Raw genomic sequence first — 25451 nt, 5'->3', positions numbered from 1 at the left:
GCCATTAAAAAATCATGAAATTGTGCCACTTGAAACAACATGGATGCAGCTACAGAGTGTAATGCTAAGTGAAATTAAGTCAGCCAAAGAAAGATGGTTTCATTCATATGTGGAATTTAAGAAACAAAGCACATTAACAAAGGACAAAGAGAGACAAACCAAAAAACAGACTTTTAAACTATAGAGAGCAAACTGGTGGTTACCAGAGGGGAGTTAGAGGGGGGAGATGGGTGAAATAGATGATTAAATAATACACTTAATCCTGATGAACACTGAGCAATGTCTAGAATTGTTGAATCACTATATTGTAAAACTGAAACTAATGTAACACTGTATGTTAACTATACTGGAATTAAAATGAAAAAACTTAACAAAAGTTGAAAAACTTTAGAAGATGCAATTTATGTGTAAGTAGATCTGTAAGAACAAAATTTCAGATAACGAGTCTAAATCTTATAGATAGCTTCACTCTTTCATAAATGTGCCATTTTGAGAACTTGGTGTCAATTACTCATTTTTGGTCCTTTTTTTTATGGGCTATCAGATAAAATTAGTCATTAGAAAAAAAATATGTAGGGAAAGATTTGAAACTTTTCTTGTCATCAGTACTTGCACATAATTTCTCATTGATTTATCAAATGGTGCTTTTTTATTGATACCTACAGAAAGTGCTACAAATCTTTGACATTGATGCTTTATTTATACTAAGGTAACTTGTGCTTGATTGTTGATATATCTAACAATTATTTAATAAGTTTTTCTTTTTTGTAACTTCAAGGCAACCTAATTTTATTCAGGTTAGTTAGCATTATTTATTGTTATGTATATTCATCCTATAGCTATACTACTAACATAAATTCTTACCCATTAAATGAGAAATAATATACTTGACTAGCTTTAGTGCCTCCAAGAGTATTGAGTGGTTATTTTCCTTGAGAAAACACAGTCAGATTTTTTTTATGCATAGGATTTTTAAGATTTCTAGCACTTCCCAGAGGGGAAGATGACATCCAGTGCGGTATTTAGTATGTCTGCCATCTGGGTTTTTAGATTCATTTGGTTTAATTCAAAGATTAAAGACAGAAAAATTGGACCAAATGGTGGAATAAAGCCCTGTGGAAAACATGCCTCTGCTGTGATTATTTTTGAGATTAATTGATTCTTTAACTTGTAACTATATCCCATGACTTCAGTGGCAGTTAATAACTGATTATCCATGAATATGTAGATTAATTGTGCCATTGCATGCTGGGAGATGAGTTAACTCTTTTATGTAACTAGAGTACCCCAGTTTAAGTGGAGAGTAGACTAAACAAATGCTCCCATGCTTTAGTGAATCTTACTTTAAACAGGACTATCTAATATATAAGCAATAATTTTGATTTTTTTAAGGAGAAAATCTATGCCTTCATTAAAAAAATAGGGAGGGTGTAAAAAACACTTCCAAGTTTTCTAATCTAAAAGATTGGAAGCTTGAATAAATACTTCTTAAAAACAAGGATGCACTACACTTGATCTTAGCCAAAAGGCCAAGAAACGATAAAAAACAAGGATGCACTATTGATAAATCTTAAATGATGCTGAGTTGTAAAAATCTATATAATTATACCATTAAAATAGTTCACATATTGACCATTTTTATAAAGCTCCCTATTCTTATTTTTTTCCTTATAAATTCCTAGCTCTTTTCTATTGGGACTTAAATATATATCTCTCAGCTTCAAGGAAAACAAAACAATGAAAACAGAGCAGGACTCCTATGATCAAGTGCTGTCTTATAGCTACTCCTCTAACTCGTTGTGAAAGCCAAGTTCCTTGAAGATTCATATCTATGAATCTTTCCATATTTTTACTGGCTTTCAATGCTTTAAGGCACAGGAAAATGACTATCAGTTCTATTACTCCTCTGACACAACTATGATGAAGGCTACCAGTAACCTATTTCTTGCCAAATTTCAAGTCACTTTTCAGTTCCATTTTTACCTTGATTCTTTTCACCATTTATTCTGGTTTCTAACTCTTCCATGGCAATGGATTAACCTTTTAAATTTATTTTGTTTCCCATTGATTTGTTTTGTCTCTACCCTCCTCATCACTTTTTCAGTTTTTTTTTCCTAATTCTTTCCTTCTTTTTTCCTCAATTTGGTGTTGCCCATGCTCTATCCTTGAACCTTCCCTGTCTTCATTCTGCACACTTCTTGAATGGTCTCATCCCTCACATAGCATATTGATGACTCACAAATCCGTATCTGCAACCCAGACTTCTTATTCTTCTTAATGTATAGTCTATGTGCCTTATAACTAGTAGAGCAGTAGGTACTTGACATTCGACATGATTTAAACAAAACAGGTTCTTCATCTTCCATAATCTCCTGCCTTGTCTCCTCTGGCCAGGAACAGGTTTACTTTATATTTTATTTCTGTTACTGTACCTTCTACCCAACTGCCCAAGCCAAGTCCTTGTCTCACTCTCTTCTTTCTCTCAGCTATTTAATCAGTCACCCAGTTCAGTTCATGCAAGTTTCTAGGATTAAGAAAGGTAACTTATATCAACGTATATATTTTTGTTTCTTAAAATGACTTTAATTTGGCAGTTGCTGGCATGTTTATTTAGCCAAAGAGAAAATCTCTAGAAAATTATCTCAGCTAGACAGCAGTAGCTATTCTGTTTATGGGGAAAAAACTAATTTCCCTTAGATTATTTTATGTATGGGTAGCCTTGATAAAGACTGACATTGATCATATTAACTACAGATTAATCTTCTTTGTGTTAATACATTAGATCATTATAGAATACTTATGTCCATTATGTCAGGTTGAAGGAATACAAACATGACTAAGATATGGATCTTATATGTACATAGAGATATATATATTTTATAGAAATCCAAATTAGTTATGTCATTAAAATATATTTGAAGCAAGTATTCATATATCAAATCATATATCAGTTATTTATATTATTTCATAAATGAGAAGAATTTTGTCCTCTCTTAGATAATAAAAATCATATTCTCTTCAAAGAATATTTTGCATTTGTCAATGAATACTATCTTTACATGTTTTAATTTCACATACTCAACCTATAAATTTAAAAGAAATTTATTTTAAAGAGAATAAATAAGTGTAGATAAAATATGTTCCATAACAGAAAATACTACAGTGTGTTTTTGCAATATCATCAAAGCCACTTAGTATGAAAACTGAATATTAAATAAATATAGAGAGAGATCTTACGTCACTTAAACTATATATAAAGATTGAAGAAAATTAGAAATGATAAAGGTCCTTGGATAAAATGTATAGCAAGTACTCCTTCTAAATCCTGGGTGTGAAAGTTGTTGACTTTCAAGTTAATCTCTCTCATGAAATTATCCTCAAATGGAAAGAGCTACATAACCCAAGGTCAAGCCTTCTCTCTAGGGAAGCCCTAACCCAGTGACTAATCAGTGTCCTTTATAAAACAACTTTTTGGGACAACTTAAAGTCCATTGCAACTCTAGAGCTCCTTCTGGATCATCTTGAGACTTTGTAGTGATGCATCACAGTTTAACTCCTCCCACTGCCTAATCTTTACTACCTTTAATTTTTTTTCAAGCCACCATAAAAATTGTTCCTAGGGGCACTCCTCAAAAGTTTCCTGAGTGCATGTCTTCATCAAAGGCCGTATTTTCAAGGAGTCATTCTAGATGGTCTGAGGAAATAGACTCTAAAATAGAATGGTACAAACATCACCCATCAGCCCACTAACTTACTGACAATGAGGACCCCATTGCTGGTAGTAGGTGGACCATTGATAGCTCTTGAATGCTGTAGTGGTGAAATTGTTAAAACCCCTGATGTTGAACAAGGATAGGTACCAGTGGAATGTAATACACTGTGAATACACTATCTCTGGCTTTTGTAGAATTCAGGGGAAAGTTATTATAAGCATGATGGAATCTGTTTCTCATGGATTCTATTTATGCAGTGGAGAAAAAGAATGCAAGGCTGAATGTAAATAATCATGAATTGGAGGTGATGATGTGTGAGAATAAGTAGGCTTTCTTCCCACAATATAAAGAAATGTTCATCTTCTTTAGCCAGAGGTCATAAAGGCTGAAAAAAAAAGGCTTAGGATTTGCTTAAATATATAGCTGAGCTTTACAGAAACTTGAATCCTTAGCCCTGACAAGTCAGCTAAACCAGTGTCTGAACCCTGCTTGAGAACAAGTGGTACTCTGATTTGCAGGGCTGGGGGGAGGGTTGGAGTACATTTGGGTTAATGATCTCAGAAACCTTGAAACCTAGTTCTCCATAAACATTCTGGGCCTACAGAAATGGTCTGTTCCTCCTAATTAAGGGCTTTTATATCCATCTTGCTTAAAGATGGTTCGGAAACTTCTTCCCCCTGAGGATATACCCTCACCTCCATTCCTGGCCTCCAGATCACTATATAGGGTCAGCAGATGACATCATGTGGCCACAGAAGTATGTTTACTGGTAAGCGTTGGGAGAGTATGTATGGAATTGGATTCTGAGACTGCTGGATCAAGTGGGATGGAGAATAAGATTGAATAAGTTTGGGGATAGAGAATACATAAGATCAAATGGGGATAGAGAATAACAGTTTATTTATATGATAGTATTCTCCCATGAGATAAAATTTAGCATCTCAGCAAGGATAGCAAGAGAGAGTTGCTGCTGCCAGATAGCTGTTGGAAACTTGAGGAAAGCAAGCATTCCCACTAAAAGAAGTATAAATACCAGAGCTGCTGTGCATACAGTAGAAAAAGGTGTCAAAAGACTCAGATAAAATCATTCACTCACTATCATCTGTATAAAGGCTTCAAGGACACCCCTAAAGCAATAAGAATGTGCTGATGACTCAGATGCAAGCATCATTGAGAAGTTCCTAGGTGTCTGTTCTCTGTAGGCAAATGTTGATAGCAAGAGATGCTAGTACAGAACTGAACTGCCTGATAGGAATGGGAATGTCAAGATCTCAAAATAATAGAATCTAAGTGGCAGTGCTTAGTTGTCACAAGCAAGGTGGGCACAGTTATTTTAATGAGGAGCTAGTTAAAATGCACCCAGGGCTCTAGACTCACAGGGGTCCTGGAGACCAACAATAAAATATAGCATTGCATAGAGCAAAATAAGTGGACACTCAACAAAGGTATTATCCAGTCTATGCTATTAAAGAAATCAGGGGTGCCTGGGTGGATCAGTGGGTTGAGCGTCTGACTCTTGGTCTCAGCTCAGGTCGTGATCTCATGGTTCGTGTGATTGAGCCCCATGTCGGGCTCCACACTGACAGCACTGGGGATTCTCTCTCTCTCTCCCTCAGCATCTCCCCTGTTTGCGCTCTCTCTCTCTCTCTCTCTCTCTCTCTCTTTCTCTCTCTCTCTTTCAAAATAAATAAACATTAAAAAAATCAGAGGGATGATCAGGAGGCTGAATATGGTCACATAATAAACAAATAATGATTCCTTGCCTAATTGTTGCAACTGAGGTAATTTTCAGACTTTGAACTCTTTTAAGGGGAGACTAAGTCACTAGAAAGAACACTACAACACCACAAGAAGTGTATACAGTAATGATTCTCAAAATTCTTTGTTTAAAGAACCTATATCCACTTCCTTAAATAACCATTTTCTAGGAAAAGGGGATTTGTGAAACATTTTGAGGAGTGTGTTACACAGGATCTAAGTTGACTTTGATACCTGATATTCTACAGAATTATCATGCTCTTATATCATTGGAGTTGGGCATACAGGTACTAGGTAATAAATGCAGTTGTGGCCCATGGCTAGCTCACATTGGGTCAAACAATCCACAGATCCCCCTTGTTATCATTTATCTCATCTCTAATTGTGTAATTGGGATGGACATATTTTCTAGTTGGCAGAGCCTCCATATTGATTCCTTGGCTTTGGGAATAAGAGCTGTCCTAGTGAGAAGGCCAAGTTGAAGCCTCTGAAATTTCCCCATTTTTCAGGTGAGATTAATCAAATGTAATATTATATCCCAGAGGAAATACCACAGATTGATGCCATCTTTAAAATCCTAAAAGATATGCTGGTGATGGTCCACCTCACATTCTACTTACTGACAATGTTGTCTCCTGATGAAACCAGAGAGATCCCAGAGAAAGATAATGGACTACCACAAACTCATCTAAGCAGTACCCTTATTGCAGCTTATGCCAGATAAGTTTGTTTTGCTAGAGTAGAATAACATGGACTCAGATACATACTGTGTGCCCAGTAATATACTTAATGTGGTCTGTTTCATTTCTGTTAGGAAAGATAATAATAAATAATTTGCATTCACTTGAGACAGACAATAGCATATATTGGCAGTCTTGCCCTAAAACTAAATTAACTCTCATACTCCTTTTCATAACATCGTCCAAAGAGATATAAGCATCTGGATATTCTGTTGAACTTGTTATTGTTCCACTATATCAATGGGATTATGTTGATTAGTCCAGATAAACAAGAATTGCTAAGTACATTGGATATCTTGGTAAGACATGCATAATCCAGAGGATTGAAATAAGCCTATGAAGATTCAGGGGCACACAGTATTAATAAAATTTTAGAGATCCAATTGTTGTATCTTACCAGGATGTTGCCTCCAAAGTAAGGCACAAATTATTGCATCTCACAATTCCCATCCTTCGGAAGGAAACACAATGCTTGCTAAGTCTCTTTGGGTTCTGAAGCATATTTCACACTTGTAAATATAATTTAAATCCATTTATCAGGTGATTTGGAAGGCTTCAACTATAGACTTCAACTGTGTCTCAAAGTAGGAAAGGGTTCTGTAGTATTCCCATGCTGTGATGTAAGTGACCCTGGTGCCTGAGTCACATAACCCAGGAAAATCAATGATATTAGATATAGCAGTGCTAGAAAAGATGTGTGGTTTACAGCAATACTCATAGGAGGATTATAAATTCAATTTCTAGGATTGTTAGTAAGATCATGCTTTCTTCAGTTAAGAATTATGCCCCTATCATAAAAATAGCTCCTAGTATGCTACTGGACATTGGTAGAGATGGAGTGTCTGAATATGGAACATTGAATGACCATGTGGTCTGAAATTTCAATCATACGTTGGCTTTTGTCCGATCTACCAACATTAAGCCATAAAATAGTTGAGACCCATCAGTAGTTCATCATAAAATGGAAGTAGTAAATTCAGGAGGAGGCAAGGCCAGGGCCAAGGGCCCAAGTAAGCTGTACAAGGATGTGCCCCCATGGCATCTATCAGTTTTACTGGCTCCTCTTTGTCAGTCTATATCTGGCCACATAGAGGGTCACTTATATGTTGATGGTGGAGAAAAAAGGCTAAGCTTTTGTGATAAGTCAGCTCAGTATATGTATGCAAGTCAAACACTGGACTGCTACTTCACTAGAGCCCCAACTCTGGGATGTCCCTGATAGACAGGAATGAGGAAAAATATTCTTAATGGGTAGAACTTTGGTTTGGGTAGTTACCTGGTCAACCACTTTGTGTGGAAAGAGATCTGTTTGAGTATGTTGTTGGACCTATTATTATTGTGGATAATTATTGAATGGATATTATTGAGGACCAAAAGTTACCCACCACAGAAGAAACACAAAACAATGAAGTAGACAGAGTTGTGAAGACGGTTGTTAACAGCCAGCTTCTGTCACTGGCCACTCATAGGTAGCACAACAGGCTCATGAATAGGATTCCCATAATGGTAGGGATAGAGGTTATGCATAAGCTTGAAACATAGGTCCTCATCCATGAAGGCCAATCTGTCTACTGCCACTATTGATTATCTAACCTGGCAGCAACAGGGACCAACACTTGACACAGTAAAAGTACTGCCCTTCAAAATTCCAACCAGTCCCTTGGTGGCAAGTTGGTTACATTAGACTGATTACCCGAAAGTAAAAGTGCATCATTTTGACTGAACTTAACATGTAATCTGGGTGTGGATGTTTATGTTGACCTTAGTCAGCAGCAACCTTACCCAAGGACTTTTAAGATGTTGTATTCACAACACAGGGTCCTACCTAAGCACTCATGGGACTAGAAGCACATTTTGCAGCAGTGAAGTTATAGCAGTGAGAACATTGCCATGGGATTCCTTGGTCATATATTCTTTATTACCTAAAAATACCAACTTACTAGAGTGATAGAATGGTCTTTGGAGGGGGCATCTGAGTCTCAGAGAGATAATGGCTGCTAAGAAAGGGGTGCTATTCTCTAAGATACAGTACACATTCTAAATCAATGATCATTATTATCTAATGCTTTTTTTTTTCTATAGAATACATAGGTTCAAAACCAAGGAGTGAGCCCACTTACTAACATCACATTCAGTGTCTCACTTGGGGAATCCGTGTTTCCCTTCCAACTCTGGGTTCTGCCAGTTTAGAAGTCCTAAGTTCTCAGAAGGTGAAAAGCTTTTATTAAGTGATATACCAAGAGCCCCATTAATCTTTAAGCCATAGCTGCTACTCATTTACTTTAGGTTTCCTATGTTAGGAAACAGGGAATAAGAGGAGTCACCATCCTGGAAGGAGTAACTGACCCTTATGGTTAGCTGGAGGTAGGGATGTTGTTACACAGTGAGACAGTAAATAATATGTTTGATACCCAGTTGATCCACTTAATCATTTCTTGGTCTTCTCTTGACCAATTTTGGTGGTAAACATCAGTAATGTGCATCAGTAATGGCTTGAGAAGGACATGGTGACCTGGTGCACAAAATCCTCAGTGAGGAAGGGTTGGTAACCTCAGTAAGGGAATCTACTTATACCAAAAGTTGTACTAGCCTAGGATGAGAGCAATTTAGAATGAGAATAGTATAAAGAGATGACGAATATCATCTCACCACAGTTTCTTTTGACAGTTTTCCCCAGAAAGGTGACTAACCAGCATCCTGGAGTAGCTTTTCCCAGATAGAGTGAATTATCATAACTAGAAAGTGGATGTGAGCAGATGCTGTATGCAGCAGCCAGATCCCTTCCTTGATACTGAAGGACTCATTCCTCCAACTGCTAAGAGTTTTAGCAGCTGATGGCTATCAGCTAAATCTTTGTTTAGAAACCACCCTGGGTGCAGTTGATTTTGGCTCTTGATTTTGGCTCAGGTCATGATCTTTAAGTCCTGATATCAAGCCCTGAGCCCCGCCCCTGGCTCTGTGCTGAGGATGGAGCCTATTTAGGATTCTCTCTCTCCCTCTCTCTCTGCCCTTTCCCTGCTTCAAGCCACTCTCCATCTCTCTCTTTCTCTCTCTCTCAAAATAAATAAATAAACTAAAAAAAAAAATTAAAAAAAAAGAAATTATCCTAAACCTAATAGAGCTATCCCTCCCAAGGTCATGCCTTCTAGGTGGGAGTAGCACAGAGGGAAGGGACTGATTGAGGAGGAGGGGGTGGGTATATAAAGTTTAGCTCCCTTGCCTTAGGGCAGGACAACTGTGAGAAGACCTCACAGCTCCATCACTTCTATAGAGCTATTGAGACCTTTGTTATAACTGCTGTAGCTCAACTCTCCTCCCCAACAATCCTAAGTCTTTCACTCAAGTGTTGATCTAGAAGGTACTTCTCAATATACTTCCTGCACACATACCTCTCTTTTAGAGTCTTTTCCAAGAAGCCTGACCTACAACAAATACTCATATTCAGTATACATTCACTAAGACTATATAGAGTTTATGTTAAACATATGTACTGTTTTAAGTGATTTATATGTATATGGTAAAATTGTATATCATGAAGTATATTTATATGTGTATAAATATAAACATACCCCCCCACACATATAAAATATATTTTTTTAGGAATGTCATTGTTTGACTCTCTAGAACATGACTTGTCTTTGTTATGTTTGTTTTTAAATAAAAAAATATATATATATTTATAAGTAATATATATATTATATTATAATACATTATATTATAATATAATATGTAATATATTATATAATTGTATGTATAAAATATATATATGATATATATATATATCATTTAGGAGCTTTGTGAAGTAGAAGTTCCTAAACATGGGTGAATCCAACAGATAATTCTGCCAATACAATGTTCAGTGCACATTGTCACAGGATTGGATTCTCAGAAGGCCAGTGACCTGAAACTTACATAGATCAGAGAAGAGCATGTTTAAATGTTTGTTCAGGTTTGGTCTATTGACACCATCACCTAACAAGAAAAGAGCTAGGGATATGTCAATAAATGCATGTTGGAGAGTACAATATTGTTAACTACTTGGAGGCCTGGGAGTATCATCATTGTTGGGATTGATTACCATCCACTTGTTTTGTCCCTAAACTTTCTGGCTTCAGAATTTTGTTTTTACAACATAACACAGATCATATCTCCTAAAAATGAGATAGGACTAAAAGAAATTATGTTTTGTCTAAGACAAAAAAAAATAAGTTGTTTACAATCCATTCACAATACTTTTTTTTTCAAGTCACTAAGGGTGAAATCATATAATCAATCTCCTCTAAGGATTTGATTTGTATGTGAAGGACTAATCACCAAGTAAGCGAATATTTGATAGATTCTCAAGACCTTTAAACATTTCATAATAATGATGCTGGTATCCCTAAGTACACTGACTATTAAAACCAGATGGCATGTATCCTTGCACAGCTAATAGAATGAATTTAAACTGAAAGTTCCTTCAATTTTACCAAAAGGCAGCAGTTGTTCTGTAAATTTATACTACTAAAATTAGAAGCTTTTGAGGTAGCTGTGAAAAGATTCTAATGTTGGAAAAAAAAAAACTCAGAATGTTGCAAAACTAGAAATTTAAGTAGGGCTGTCAAGCAGTTCACATTTGGAAAAACCTTTTTTAAAACTGGGGAAATTTGAGAATTCTGTTCTTTGATTCCTTAGGGCTGCTATTACTTCATGACTTTTGTTGACTTTTTATTATTTTAATGCATCACAAAGAATCTTTTTAAAGAACACTGCCTTTTAACTATTCTGGGTGGCATATGCTCACACACCTTACTATTCTTATGTTTATTTAATGTATATAATATATAACATAATAATATATAATATGTATATAAATATATAATATTTACAAATATAATAGCTTCTCTTCAGTGTTCACATGAAAGTATTTGTCTTATAGAAAAAATTGGTAGTCTGAACAAATGGCAAAATGGCATTTTTATCTATTTAAAATGAGAGTTTTGTGCATTGTGAATTGAGGTAAAGGTAAGAAAAGTATGTGGAATTAATGGAAGTATAAATGAAACCCAATAATGATAATAGTAGTAATAATAGCTAATTTTTATTGAGCTTCTACTATGTGCCCAAGGCTGTGAGGAGTAACTCATTTAATTCTCTAACAACTTTAATTATATAGTACCATTATTATTCCCATTTTATTGGTAAGGCAATTTAAGGCCACAAAGATTAAGTAATCTTTCAGGTACAAAGCCAAAAAGGGCAAAGCTGGGTGAAATTAATATTTAAATACAGCGAAAGTTTGCATCATACTTAGTAAGTATATACTATGTTAATATTATTAGCATTTGGAACCAAGAGCATGTTGTTGTTTTTGGTTTTTTTTTTTCCCTCTTTTTTGTTGTTGAGATATAATCGACATATAGCATTATATAAGTTTCAGGTATACCACACAATGATTTGATATTTGTGCGTATTGCAAAATGATCACCAAAATAAGTTTAGTCAGCATCTATCACCATGCATGAGGTACAGATACTTTTGTGTGTGTGATGATAACTTTTAAGATCTATTTTCTTATTGACTTTTAAATATATAATACAGAAAAAAAAACAAAAAAAACAAATATATAATACAGTTGTTATTTTAAAGCAAGTTTACTTTCTAATTTCTTCTTCTCTTAATTAAAGAAACTGGGATATGGTAGATCAGGGGTTGACAGTCTATGGCAAGCTGTGGCCCATAAGCCAAATCTGTCTAGGCACCTACATTTGTAAATAGTTTTACTGGGACTCGGCAATTTTAATCAACCATTCATTTAATTAGCTGTCTTTGACTGCCTTCACACTATGATGGTAGGGTTGGGTAGTTGAGAGAAAGACTCTATGAACCCAGGTTCATACGAAGATTGTATGAACCCATGTTCATACAAAGCCCAAGATATTTATGTATTTTTTTTTCCAGAAACTGTTTACTAAACACTGTGGTATATATCCCTTCTTTAAGATGTATGTAAGATGGCAAAAATTTAATCTCAGTATCCTGTAGTAGAAATATTAATGCCTTTTAACAGTACCTTCTGTTAGCACATTTCAAATTAGCAAATGTAATCTGGGAAATAAAATCTGAGATGAAGAAAGAACTTAGCCTAGTTTAAGATCATATTTTCTCGGGGAGCCTGGGTGGCTCAGTCAGTTGGATGTCTGACTTCGGCTCAGGTCATGGTCTCACTGTCCGTGAGTTGGAGCTCCACGTTGGGCTCTGTGCCTAGAGCCTGCTTCGGATTCTGTGTCTCCCTCTCTCTCTGTCCTTCACCCACTCATGCTCTGTCCCTCTCTGTGTCTCTCAAAAGTACATGAACATTAAAAAAAATTAAAAGATCATATTTTCTCACTATAAAGATGATAATAGTTTATAAACATAATATTTTTTATTTAAATATATCTGTTATAAATGTTTAGAAAAGATGTTAAGGGATTAGGGGAAAGAGTCTGTTGAGCCGCTTGATATTTCCCTGTCCCTGTTTCGTTGTTTTGGCTAATATCTTGAATTGAAGGGTCTTGGATTCTGATCTCTCATGGAGCTCTGTTCTATGCAGCTGTTAGAAAGTGTTGGAAATATGCAAAGTCATGTGTACTATCTCAATAAGTAGAAATCTTAAAAAATAGCTCTATTTGTTTTTACTGCCTATAATTGGAATTTTCTCTAAACAATTTCAATAAACTAAATGAAAAAAATGAGTCTAGTGATAAGCAGTAAAACTGATTATGAAAATGAACCTTTGGTTAGGTTTCGTATGTGTAATACTTATAAAAGCCATGTAACTCATAACATTGTCACTTGGTTTATTTTATTTTTTGTTTTTTAGATTTGGATGACCCAGTAGTAACTGTTCATCAAAGTATAGGTGAAGCTAAAGAACAATTTTACTATGAGAGAACAGTGTTCCTCCGGTGTGTTGCCAGTTCCAATCCACCTGTACGGTACAGCTGGAGACGTGGTCAGGAGGTGTTACTACAAGGATCTGATAAAGGAGTTGAGATTTACGAACCCTTCTTTACCCAGGTAGGAATTACTAATAATGTTAAAATGCTTTCCTAATTCAGGTAGCTTGTAGTATTATGTTTATTTGAAAAGAGTGTCTCCAAATCTGGCCTTGTAAAAAACACGTTCTTGGGCACCTGGGTGGCTCAGTTGGTTAAGTGTCCAACTTTAGCTCAGTCATGGTCTCATGGTGTGTGGGTTGGATTCCCATGTTGGGCTCCGTGCTGACAGCTCAGAGCTTGGAGCCTGCTTTGGATTCTGTGTTTCCTTCTCTCTCTGCCCCTCCCCTGCTTGAGCTCTGATTCTTTCTCTCAAAAATGAATAAATGTTAAAAAAAAATAAAAAAAAACAATATGTTCTTGACTGAAAGATAAGTAACTCAAATAATAAAATTTGTTAATTTTTATGTGATAGCTAAATTTAAAATGTTAACATTTGAAAAAAAAATCAAGTATCCTAACTTGTATTCCTTTATCCATAGGTTTACCTAGGTTTCATTATATAGTACATAATTGTACATTTGATGACTGCTTTGTTTTTTGTGGAAAATATCTCTTAAAGGGAGAAATTTTGATTTTTCTCTTCTCAATGGTAAATACTTTTAAAGGAATAAAGAAATGTACTTGAAATTCACTTAACTTTGGTTGTAGGAAAAAATTTCTAATTTCTTTTGTTCATTTTGGGTTTTGAATTAGTTTAATAATAGAGCCTTAATTATGTAAAAACTGAAATTTCTAATGGGTCCTCAACTTATTTAATAAAAAGAAAAATCGAATTAATTTCACATAGAGTTAATGTAATGTGAAATATTCTTCTATAATATATCGAGTGGAGAATTAGTAATTCTTGAGTAAGACAATAAAATTTGAAAGAATATTTGAGTGCTGTTATTATAGAGCTTTTCTGGTTACTAGAAAGGAATTCAAACCTAATTAACAAAGAAAAATAATTTTTTAAAAAAAAAATTTTTTTTTTCAACGTTTATTTATTTTTGGGACAGAGAGAGACAGAGCATGAACGGGGGAGGGGCAGAGAGAGAGGGAGACACAGAATCGGAAACAGGCTCCAGGCTCCGAGCCATCAGCCCAGAGCCTGACGCGGGGCTCGAACTCATGGACCGCGAGATCGTGACCTGGCTGAAGTCGGACGCTTAACCGACTGCGCCACCCAGGCGCCCCCAAAGAAAAATAATTTTTAATTAAAAAATGTCTATGGAAAATATTCAAAATAATTGTGACCCTGAATAATAAAGAGGGATTTGACCATTTTATATGAAGCTTCGAGATATTTTGTGACCATAATTAGGTCAATATACAACTAAATTTTATATATTATAAATATTCTACTTTTAAATATTAAAGATAAATACATGTTTCACCTCTTAACTCCCTATAATAACAAAAGGTCATCCTGAGTTTGTAAATTTCCCAACATCTCATTTTTCATCATTAAATACATTTCCCTATTAAACCGTTTCCTTAGTAAACCATTTACCTGTAATATCTGAGTTCTGACCTCTTTCAATTAATATAATTGCCAATGTTTAGATATTAACTGTGGAAGAATGCATAATTGTACAAAAACATCTGAACACACTGTGTATGCTTACATATTGCTACTTGTAGGTATAGAACAGCTGGGACTTACCAAGATACAAACTTCTGAAAATCATTGTTGCACATGTGTTACTACCATGACACATTGTTGAAGCCTGTTTTATTTTTTTTTTATTTATTTATTTATTTTTTTTTTTAAATTTTTTTTTCAACGTTTATTTATTTTTGGGACAGAGAGAGACAGAGCATGAACAGGGGAGGGGCAGAGAGAGAGGGAGACACAGAATGGGAAACAGGCTCCAGGCTCCGAGCCATCAGCCCAGAGCCCGACGCAGGGCTCGAACTCACGGACCGCGAGATCGTGACCTGGCTGAAGTCGGACGCTTAACCGACTGCGCCACCCAGGCGCCCCAATTGTTGAAGCCTGTTTTAATCTGACCCTCTCCTGACTCAGGCTATTATAGTATCAGTTGCTTTCTGCCAAAAAGGAAGACCACAGTCTCTCCATTCATTCAGCACTACTGTAATTCATTGTTCAGTTTTTACTTAAATCATTTTTTTTCTTAGAAAATTAACAAAATATTTGTTAGCAGTATTTAGTTGCTTGGGTGGCCCTAAGGTTTAGAAATCAGATAAATGATCATCTACCATTTTTATTTTTATTTTTCTATTGTCAATATTTTTTTAGAATATGTACGTTGTCGTTTTTTAAGTTTTTATGCTAATTCTAGTTAGTTGACATACAGTGTAATATTAGTTTTAGATGTACAATATAGTGATTCAACACTTCCATGCGTCACCCTGTGCTCATCACAAGTGCCCTCCTTAATCCCCATCACCTATTCCCCATCCTCCCACCCACCTCTCCTCTGGTAACCATCTGTTTGTTCTTTATAATTAAGAGTCTTTTTCTTGATTTCTCTCTCTCTCTCTCTCTCTCTCTCTCTTATTTTTGTTCCAATTGCTCGTTTGCTTTGTTTCTTAAATTCCACAGATGAGTGCAGTCATATGGTTTTTGCCTTTCTTGGACTGACTTATTTCGCTTAGCATTATACTCTCTAGCTCCATCCATGTCATTGCAAATGGAAAGATTTCATTATTTTTTATTCTTTTATTATTTATTCTGCATATATCAAATTATATATATTCCATTGTGTACATTAATATATATGTATACAATGGAATATATATAATATGTATACAATTCCATTGTATACATATATATTAATGTACACAATGGAGTAGTATATAGTGGGCTGCTTCCATATCTTGGATATTTTAAATAATGCCGCTATTAACATAGGGATATCCCTTTGAATTAGTGTTATTATATTCTTTGGGTAAATACCCACTGGTGTGATTGCTGGGACATAAAGTTGTTCTGTTTTTAACTTTCTAAGGAAACTCCATACTGATTTTCACAGTGGCTGCGTCAGTTTTCATTCCTACCAGCAGTGCATGAGTGTTCCTTTTTCTTCACATGCTCACCAACACCTGCTGTTTTTTGTGTTTTTGGTTTTAGCCATTCTGATGGGTGTGAGATGATTTTGGTTTTGATTTGCATTTCCCTAATGATAAGTTATGATGAGTATCTTTTCGTGTGTCTGTTGGCCATCTCTATGTCTTCTTTGGAGAAATGCCTGTTTCTGTTTTCTGCCCATTTTTTAATTGGATTGTTTTTTGGGTGTTGAGTTTTATAAGCTCTTTATATATTTTGGATACTAACCCTTTATTAGTTAGGTCATTTCCAAATATTTTCTCCTATTCCGTAGGTTGCCTAGAATGTGTACATTGTTAAGAATTAAAAAAACAACAACACGTTTTCCTCTAGAAAATTGTGAAAAATGATAACATTTACAGATACAAAGGTGATACTGTATAGCTATTTCTTGCCTATAGGTGGGTCTGATCTCTTGGACATGAACACATGGGTCATGTCCACCTTTTGGAAAAATATATATACTTCCAAAATAATTAGGAATTTGTTTTAAAGTTATTAAGCAAGCACAAAGTTTTCATTCTTTTGAATCTGTTGATAGTTTCTGTTACCAGCTCTAAAAAACCATCTTATAAGAGTTCTCAGACTAATAACTAGTGATTCTTCCTTTTAATAATAACTTCTATTTTCTCTTCTTTATTTTCCTTCCTCCCTTCACTTAGGAGAAAACAACTTTTTAATTTGAACATTTCACTACTGATACTTTCTTGGATATGAATATCAGCCTTTACTATGTAACACAGGCTTTCTCTAAGGTGGCTGTGCTCATAACTCTGCTGTTTAAACCATCTGAATCAGTACTCTTAAAAGTATTTAAGACACACACAAACTTTTCTTGCAAATTCTGTGTTGTGGATTCACCTGCTTTAGTTGATAATTACCAATAACATACAGTTTAGCTCCTATTTAAAGATATCCTTCCTGGGGTGCCTGGGTGGCTCAGTCAGTTAAGAATCCGACTTCAGCTCAGGTCATAATCTCACGGTTCGTGGGTTCAAGGCCCGTGTTGTGCTCTGTGCTGACAGCTCAGAGTCTGGAGCCTGCTTCAGATTATGTGTCTCTCTCTCTGCCCCTCCCCCATTCGTGCTCTGTCTCTATCCCTCAAAAATAAACATTAATTTTTTTTTTAAAAAAATGAAGATGTCCTTCCTGCCTTTGCTTATTTGACTGTGTTGCTTATCTCTCCTTCTGAAATAGCTAATATGTATTTGTATGTGTCCAAAAAATTCATGTTGGAGCACAAGGAGTACTTCAATATTTTTGTGTTTTGTATGTACTTAACTTGTTAATATCAAACATGTTTTGTAGGCCAAAAACTCTGTTTGATAGAAACTCTCAAACAGCAGCATGTGGAAATTTTAGTTCTTACAGCCATAGAGAGTGTGGGATTTTTCATAGATAAAATGTTATCAGTGGTTTTACTCTATACTCCATGGTATATACTGTACATAGGCCTAATATACACAAGTCCAACTATATCACACAACTTCCATGATCTCTCCATGGAATATTGGAATAGCGGAATAACTGGCTGCCATGGTTTATTACTCCAGACATCTGACTGATTATTTCAAAATGTAAATCTGATCAAATATGCTTTTCTTCTTAATCCCTCCAGTGGCTTCCAAATATTTCAAATAAATCCAAATAATATATTGCGGTCTAGATCCTATTTGACTTTGCTCTGCCTTCTTCTCTCTTACTTAATCTATACTTCATGCACTGTTCTGGTTACGCCATCCCTAGGTGCTAACCTTGTCTATCCCTGGGGTCTCCATGTTATCAATTCTTCCTCCTATTTACTTAGATAACATGGTAGGGGTCTTAACACTGAAGACTTTATCACCTCAGAAAGTCTTCCCTGGCAGACCTTTGTGAAATAACATGTCTCCCTTCCACAGTTACACTTTTCCAATACCCAGTTTTATTTTATTTTATTTTTCTCATAGCACTGAATCCATCAAATTATCCCATTTGTGTGTTTGGACATAAACTCACTAATTATAGAGTCTTTATCTTTTCAACAGCTCAAACACTGCCTGATGCATGGAAGATTCTCAATAAATATGTGTTAAATGTTGAGCCAGCACTTCCACGGAGATGTCTGGATTTCTAGCTATGGTGTAAATAAAACTGAGTCCAAGTTACTAGTAACTCTTGAGTCACTCTCTGTAATTCCATCCCTCTTTACCCATTAAAGAAGGCTTAGTGAAATGTGAATGAGAAAGATGTTATAATTAAATCCATCTTAATGTATTTAGTTTCCAAAGTGTTGATGATTTTCTAGTTACAGTTTTTAATTGATTTCTTGTCTGATTTCGTTATATCAGAAACCATACTCTGACCCATTTTAACCTTTAGAAATTAACCTAGACTTGCTTTATGTTAAGCCTGTGGTCTACTTTCATAAATGATATATGTGCGCCCACACACAAGAATGTGCACTTCACAATTACTGTGTTTCAGATTGGTCACATTTGTTAATTGTGTGTTCAGATTTCCTTTATATTTTCCAATTTTTCTGTCTGTTCTTTTAAAAACTATTTAGAGAGGCTAATGTCTATTAATATGGCTGTAGAGTTGTCTGTTTTCAATATTTGCATTATATATATTTTGAAGGTATATTATTAGTACAGATATAGAATTTTTATAACTTCCTAGTGAATTATCTTAGTATATTATTTTCCTGGTAGATTATTGTTAAGAATGTCCATTTTTACCTCTAAAAATGCTTCTTGACTTAAAGCCTCTTGTGTCTGTCATTAATTTAACTACACTAGATTTTTAAAAAACTTTATTTAAATTCCAGTTAGTTAACATAGAGTGTAATGTTAGTTTCAGGTGCACAATATGGTGATCCATACGTCCATACATCACCTGGTGCTCATCACAGCAAGTACACTCCTTCATCACCATCACCTATTTCACACCCCCCCCCCCCCACTCACCTCCCCTCTGGTAGTCATCTATTCTCTATAGTTAGGAGTGTGTTTCTTGGTTTGTCTCCTTTTTGGTTAGTGTTTGGTTTATTTGGGGAGTGGAGGGAAAACGGTAATTATCTACCTCTTTTACTTGCATATTTTATGTGTTGTTATGTCACTTGTAATCAGTATATGGTTTCGTTGTGTTAAGCTGGTGAGACAAATCTTAGTTTTTACTATATTTAATCCTTTTTTTCTACATGACCCACCTATTATCTTTTATTTATCTCTTTTCTTGTCTTCTCTTAAATTTGTCATACATTTACTCCTTTATGCAACTAGGAGTTTTAAATTATCTTAATATCTTGTATTGGTTACCTTAAAAGTTACACCTCGCATCTTTGATTATTACTTGATCACTTCCTCAGTAGTGAAAAAAACTTAGAATACTTTAACAATATTTACCCTTTTGCATTTCATGTCATTTTCATCTAGTATTTTAATTCTATGTATATTTTTCAATCAACAAGATATTAGTATTTTGTTCTTTGGAGCAATCATTATTCATTTATATTTACCAGCTTTTTTTCCCATTTTGAGTTAATTTTTGTTTATGGTATGAGGGAATGTTTGAGGTTCATTTTTTGTGGATGGTTATACATGGGTTCTAGCACCATTTATTAAAAAAATCATTCACCACTGAATTTCTTTGACACTTAAATTGAAAATCAATTGGCCCTGTGTATTAGGGTCTATTTCTGACCTATTAATTATGTTTTATCGATTTATATGTCTGTCTTTATGCCAATACCACACTGTCTTAATTACTGTGGCTTTATAATAACTGGAAATCAGAAAGAATAAATCTAACAACTGTTGTGGTGAATCTGTAGATCAGTTTCAGGAGACTGCTATTCAACGATGGGTGACTGATATTGGCAATATGTTATAATCAAGCAAAGAAAAACTCGATCTGCCTCATTTAAAAAAAACTATTCATTTTTGAGAGAGGGACAGAGAGAAGGGGAGTGGGGAGGGGCAGAGAGAGAAGGAGACAGAATCCAAAGCAGGTTCCAGGCTCTGAGCTGTCAGCACAGCAGGGCTTGAACCCAATGGTGAAATCATTACTTGAGACAAGTCATATTCTTAATGGACTGAACCACCTAGGCACCCCAATCTGCCTCATTTTGATTTTAGTGCTTTGTCATGTGTAAGTTTGCTTTATATATAATATGAGATTATATGTAAAGTTTTTCAGCCAATTTTATTTAGATACATCAGCTTTTGAGAAACAGCTTTTGAGTCTCTTTATATATATGTATATATATATATACACGCATATATACATCATAAATGCATAAGAAGTTGGCCATTTATTTAATAAATTCTGGAGAGTTTCCTACAAAAAAAAATTATGTTTCAGGGGCCAGGTGTAGATAGCCACCTTGAAATTCCAGTGTTTCTTTTTTAATGGGCATAGTAAGTTTACTTTTAGGCAGGAATCACAAATGCAGATGTTCACTGAGACTAATCTGGTAACATATATAAGTAAATCTTCCTGGTAGTATGAAAATAAAAAATGGCGAAGCTTGCTATGTGTGCATACGTTCTAAAAAAAAAAATACACTGCCTATTGCCAGAGTTCTGTATTTGGGCCTCTGGGCTGCCATTTTGAGGCTCGGGCTCAAGTTCAAGTTACTTCAGGAGGGATGTGGTGGTGTATATGATATTATTACTAGTGTTATATAGCTACAGAGTAACCAGGATTTCTCTAAAAGTTTTGTTGAATGAAAAAAGTAGAATTGATATGTTGAGGATTACAGGGCTGGGATTTTTATAATACAGATGAACATGATATAAGGTACATTTTTGCCTATGAATCTCCTTGATGGTAGACAGTGTCCTCATTTGTATTTTCTAACCTCCTTGGAAATTTGGAAGGAATGTGAATTACGGTTGACCAGCAGTAGAAAGCAGCAAAATAAACTTAGCTTGTGTTCTTCATTTTTATAATGATAAAATATGATTTTTTTGTAAGTTCTAACTTACAAAATTATCATTATCTAGTTGTTTTTCTGTACATTAGAAGATCAAACCATACATTTCTAAGTAATTATCCAGAATTGTGTTATTGAATTAAAGGCATCACTTGTTTTGGTACGTATCAAATTTTCTCTAGATTTAAAATTAACTTTGTGTTGTGTCCTTGAAATATTTCCCAAGATATATTTGCCTTCCTATAATGGCTTTGGTATTTTTAATGAGATAGGAATAGTGTTTAATTTTCCTGTTGCTTATTGTGCTAGTTTTTATGTGTGCATTTGTGTGTATGTGTGTGTGTATATATATATATATGTATATATATAATTTTGTAAATTTAATATATAATATATTCATATTCATTTAATAAATATATGAATTTAATAAATTCTATGTATAAATATAGATATAGATATAAATATAGATATAATTCTTTGGTGTTATTCATTTCTTAGATGGTTGTTTCCCATCACCTACCATGTGTACTTTATGATGAAAAAATTTTACACATTAACATTGTTTGTATTGGAATAATTCAATAATATTTTAATTTATTTTCATAGATTCTGTAGCCTTGTAGCTTCATAATGTAAATAAGATCCAGTTATTTTTTTCAAAATTTTTAATGTTTATTCATTTTTGAGAGAGAGAGCATGAACAGGGGAGGGGCAGAGAGAGAGGGAGACACAGAATGCTAATAAGCAGGCTCCAGGCTCTGAGCTGTCATCACAGAGCCCAATGTGGAGCTTGAACCCACAAACCATGAGATCATGACCTGAGCCAAAGCTGGAAGCTTAACTGACTGAGCCATCCAGGTGCCCCAAGATCCAATTACTTTAACCAAGATCTACTATGTGCAAGGTTTGGGGAACTCTCTTCTAGAGATATAGAGGTTACTAGGCATGGCTTCTCCTCTCCTTACTTTGTTGATATGTGTGGGAAGAACTTAAGGTAAATAATGGTTATGATACAAAGTAAACATCATTCTTAAAATAGAGGCAAACAATAATGCCACAGAGAGAGCATTCAAGATGAAAAACAGTAGTACCTATAGTAATAGAGAAGGATGACAATATCTCCAAGATTGACTGGAACAATAATTGGTAAAGGTGGGGAATAGGTGGACTGTAAAGCTGGAACACTATACTGGGACCATATTGTGGAAGAATTCACATTACAGATCATAGTCTGCTTATTTTTTAACATTAGAAAATCATTTTTTTAGGATATTTATGTTTTGCTATTCAGTAATGATTTCTTGTTTTTATTAAGTTGAATTTCCCCATTCATATTAAGTTAATAACTATATCAATTTGAATAAAATATTTACTTCGCCATCCTATTGAGAGAGAAAAATCTTATTTACACCTTTTTATATAACTCATGCTACTGAGGTGAAATTGGTCCGAGTTTCTAAGTCTGATAGAATTCATAAGAATGTAATGTAATAAGTTTAAGAGTAATAAATTATACATTTATACTTATACTCATTACTGAAGGTGTAAGCTAACATATTGTTGTCAATTCATAAGTTCATAATAAATTAGTCATTAGACATGGAAAAAAATGAGTGTGAATAAAAAGATTTTAATTTTTTACTGATACCTGAAAATAAGCATTTTTAAAATTTCCAATTTCTTTTAAAAGAAAATGTGTTTCTTTTACTAGAAATGGTGCTTGATGCCAGGGATATTATTTCATTACACAATGTCAGCTTTGGTAATGGCGACTGACTAATGTATAGAATGCCTTCCCTTTTTTATTTTATTTACAAAAAGTAGTTTTAAAAGCTTAAATATAGAGGGGCGCCTGGGTGGCGCAGTCGGTTAAGCGTCCGACTTCAGCCAGGTCACAATCTCGCGGTCCGTGAGTTCGAGCCCCTGTCAGGCTCTGGGCCGATGGCTGGGAGCCTGGAGCCTGTTTCTGTTTCTGTGTCTCCCTGCCCCTCCCCCGTTCATGCTCTGTCTCTCTCTGTCCCAAAAATAAATAAAAACGTTGAAAAAAAAGAAAAAAAAAAGCTTAAATGTAGATATCACAGATAATTTGGTCAATGTTAAAGGAACATGTACTTAAATTTTATCAACTACACATACTTTTGCTATTTTTCTAGAACTTTAATAAAGATGTTGATGACATCATCTTGTGTATTGTAATTACACCATCTAATTATAAGACTGAACATATTTACATCAATTACATAATTAGTTATAATTAGGCTAATTAGACTAATTATACAATTAGACAATAATCAACTGAAAATTCCTTTTTACAAATCATGGAAATTCACATGCAAATAGCCTTCTATCAGCACAGAATATTAAATTTATATGAGCAACAAAATAAATGTTATGTGATAAAACCAGTTATAAGTAGTAAAGTCTATACCATTCTAAATATATACCTTCAAATGTATATATACATGCTATTTGATAGCAATATATATGCACACATTTGTTGGTATCCTGTTTTTTTATATATTATGCTATATATATTTTTTAAGTATTATGGAAGCTCTTTATTGAGGGGAACAGGGTCATCCTGAATGCCTTCATCATTTCCTGAATGTAGTGAATTAATTAAGTAGTTAAGGTTCAAATTTCCCCATAACTCTGTTCTTTTCTATATTCATTCAATAGGATTTGTCTGTATTAGCCCTTCTCACTCCTTGCCATGCTGCATAATTTTATGTATTAGCCTAGATGGCTGTCCTGTAGGTTCACATATCTTGGGACCTTGTTTTCCGACTATTAGAAATAAATTATCTTAGCTCACCCAGAATAATTCTCCAGTCCCAAGAAAGCTGAATCCTTTGAATATTATGAATCTAGAGTTCACAGTAAAAGTTATTCTTTTGTTTTTTGTTTTTTGTCTTCTGTACCTATTTTGCTGCTCTGTTCTACGTTTAAGAATTAACTAGAATATGCTTTGTGCAAACCATTATAGTTACTGGGCCATACTTGGTCTTTAAATGGTGGGAATCATCTCAAAGGGAAACATGAATTCTTTTTTAACCCTTAACAATATTACCTCCCAATTTATATTCTTACTTTTGGATAATATAAGCAGCAGGCACATTCCTTCCACAAAAACTTAGGTATACAAAATATTTCAAGAATACATCCAGTACAGTAGTGACTTCCAATTTTAATGGCCAGAGCTTCATTGCTGTTGGCCCAGATGTATCTGATTTTTTTTTGCATATTTCCTTCCCTTGTGACTTATTTTCCATTTACATTTTCTTATTTATAACTGACTGTACAATTCTGTCGATGGCCCCTAACTCAGCTTCATAAATCTACCTTTCAGACTTCCGTAAAGTTAAGAATTTTTTTTTTATTACTAGTACTAAAAAGCTAATATGGTTAAAAAAATGTTTACTGGAAATATGCAAGCGAGTGAGTTGGCTTTATTTTTTTTCTAGTCAGCAGTATTTACTGCATTGACAACATGAACTGCACAAATGGCAGAGGTGGAACTTAACAGTGAAGTTATCTCATATAATGGAAAACGAAGATCCATACAAATATATAATGCAAAAAAAAAAAAAAACCAAGCAGAAAACATATACAATGCAAATGACAGAAAACATATACAGACAGTCCCCAACTTATAATGACTCAATTTATGCTTTTTCGACTTTATAATGGTGTGAAAGTGGTACACATTTAATAGAAACCATTCTTTGAATTTTGAATCTTGATCTTTTAAGGACTGGTGATACGCAGTTAGATATTCTCTTTCTGATGCTGGGCAGCATCAGGCAAGCCAGAGCTCCTAATCCACCATGTGATCAGGAGGTAAACGGCTGATACCCATATATCCATTGTGTTTTTCACTTTCAGTACAATATTCACTAGATTACCTGAGATATTGGGCATTTTATTATAAAATACGGTTTGTGTGAGATGACTTTGCCCAACTGTAGGCTAATGTAAGAGTTCTGAACATGTTTAAGGTAGATTAGGCTAAGCCATGATGTTTGGTATATTAGGTGCATTAAATACATTTTTAACTTCTGATATTTTCAATTTACGATGAGTTTATAGTTCCTCCCACAGCAGTGTAGGATCAAGAAACTGAATTTCCAACCAGGTAATTCCCTCTATGGTTGTAGTAAATTTTAAGTCAAGAAACTAGCTATTTCTTAATATTTAATAGACAGGAAGTGCTGTATATCTATTCTAGTAGTCCAGGTGTAAATACTT

General features: G+C 34.6%; 1 protein-coding gene and 1 pseudogene across 1 annotated transcript in view; one reads left to right on the top strand and one right to left on the bottom strand.

The window, feature by feature from the left end:
• Window positions 1-25451, top strand: part of MDGA2 (MAM domain containing glycosylphosphatidylinositol anchor 2) — an 859176-nt gene that overhangs the window by 522529 nt on the left and 311196 nt on the right. Inside the window, exon 4 of the mRNA XM_047864378.1 lies at window positions 13056-13252. Coding sequence (XP_047720334.1) covers window positions 13056-13252 — 197 coding nt within the window. The remainder of the gene's footprint in view (window positions 1-13055; window positions 13253-25451) is intronic.
• LOC125169369 (uncharacterized) lies at window positions 1397-1541 on the bottom strand (annotated as a pseudogene).

Source organism: Prionailurus viverrinus, chromosome B3 (assembly GCF_022837055.1).
Source record: "Prionailurus viverrinus isolate Anna chromosome B3, UM_Priviv_1.0, whole genome shotgun sequence".
NCBI lineage: Eukaryota > Metazoa > Chordata > Mammalia > Carnivora > Felidae > Prionailurus > Prionailurus viverrinus.
Note: the sequence above shows the minus strand (reverse complement) of the source record. Positions and strands in the feature narration are given on the sequence as shown.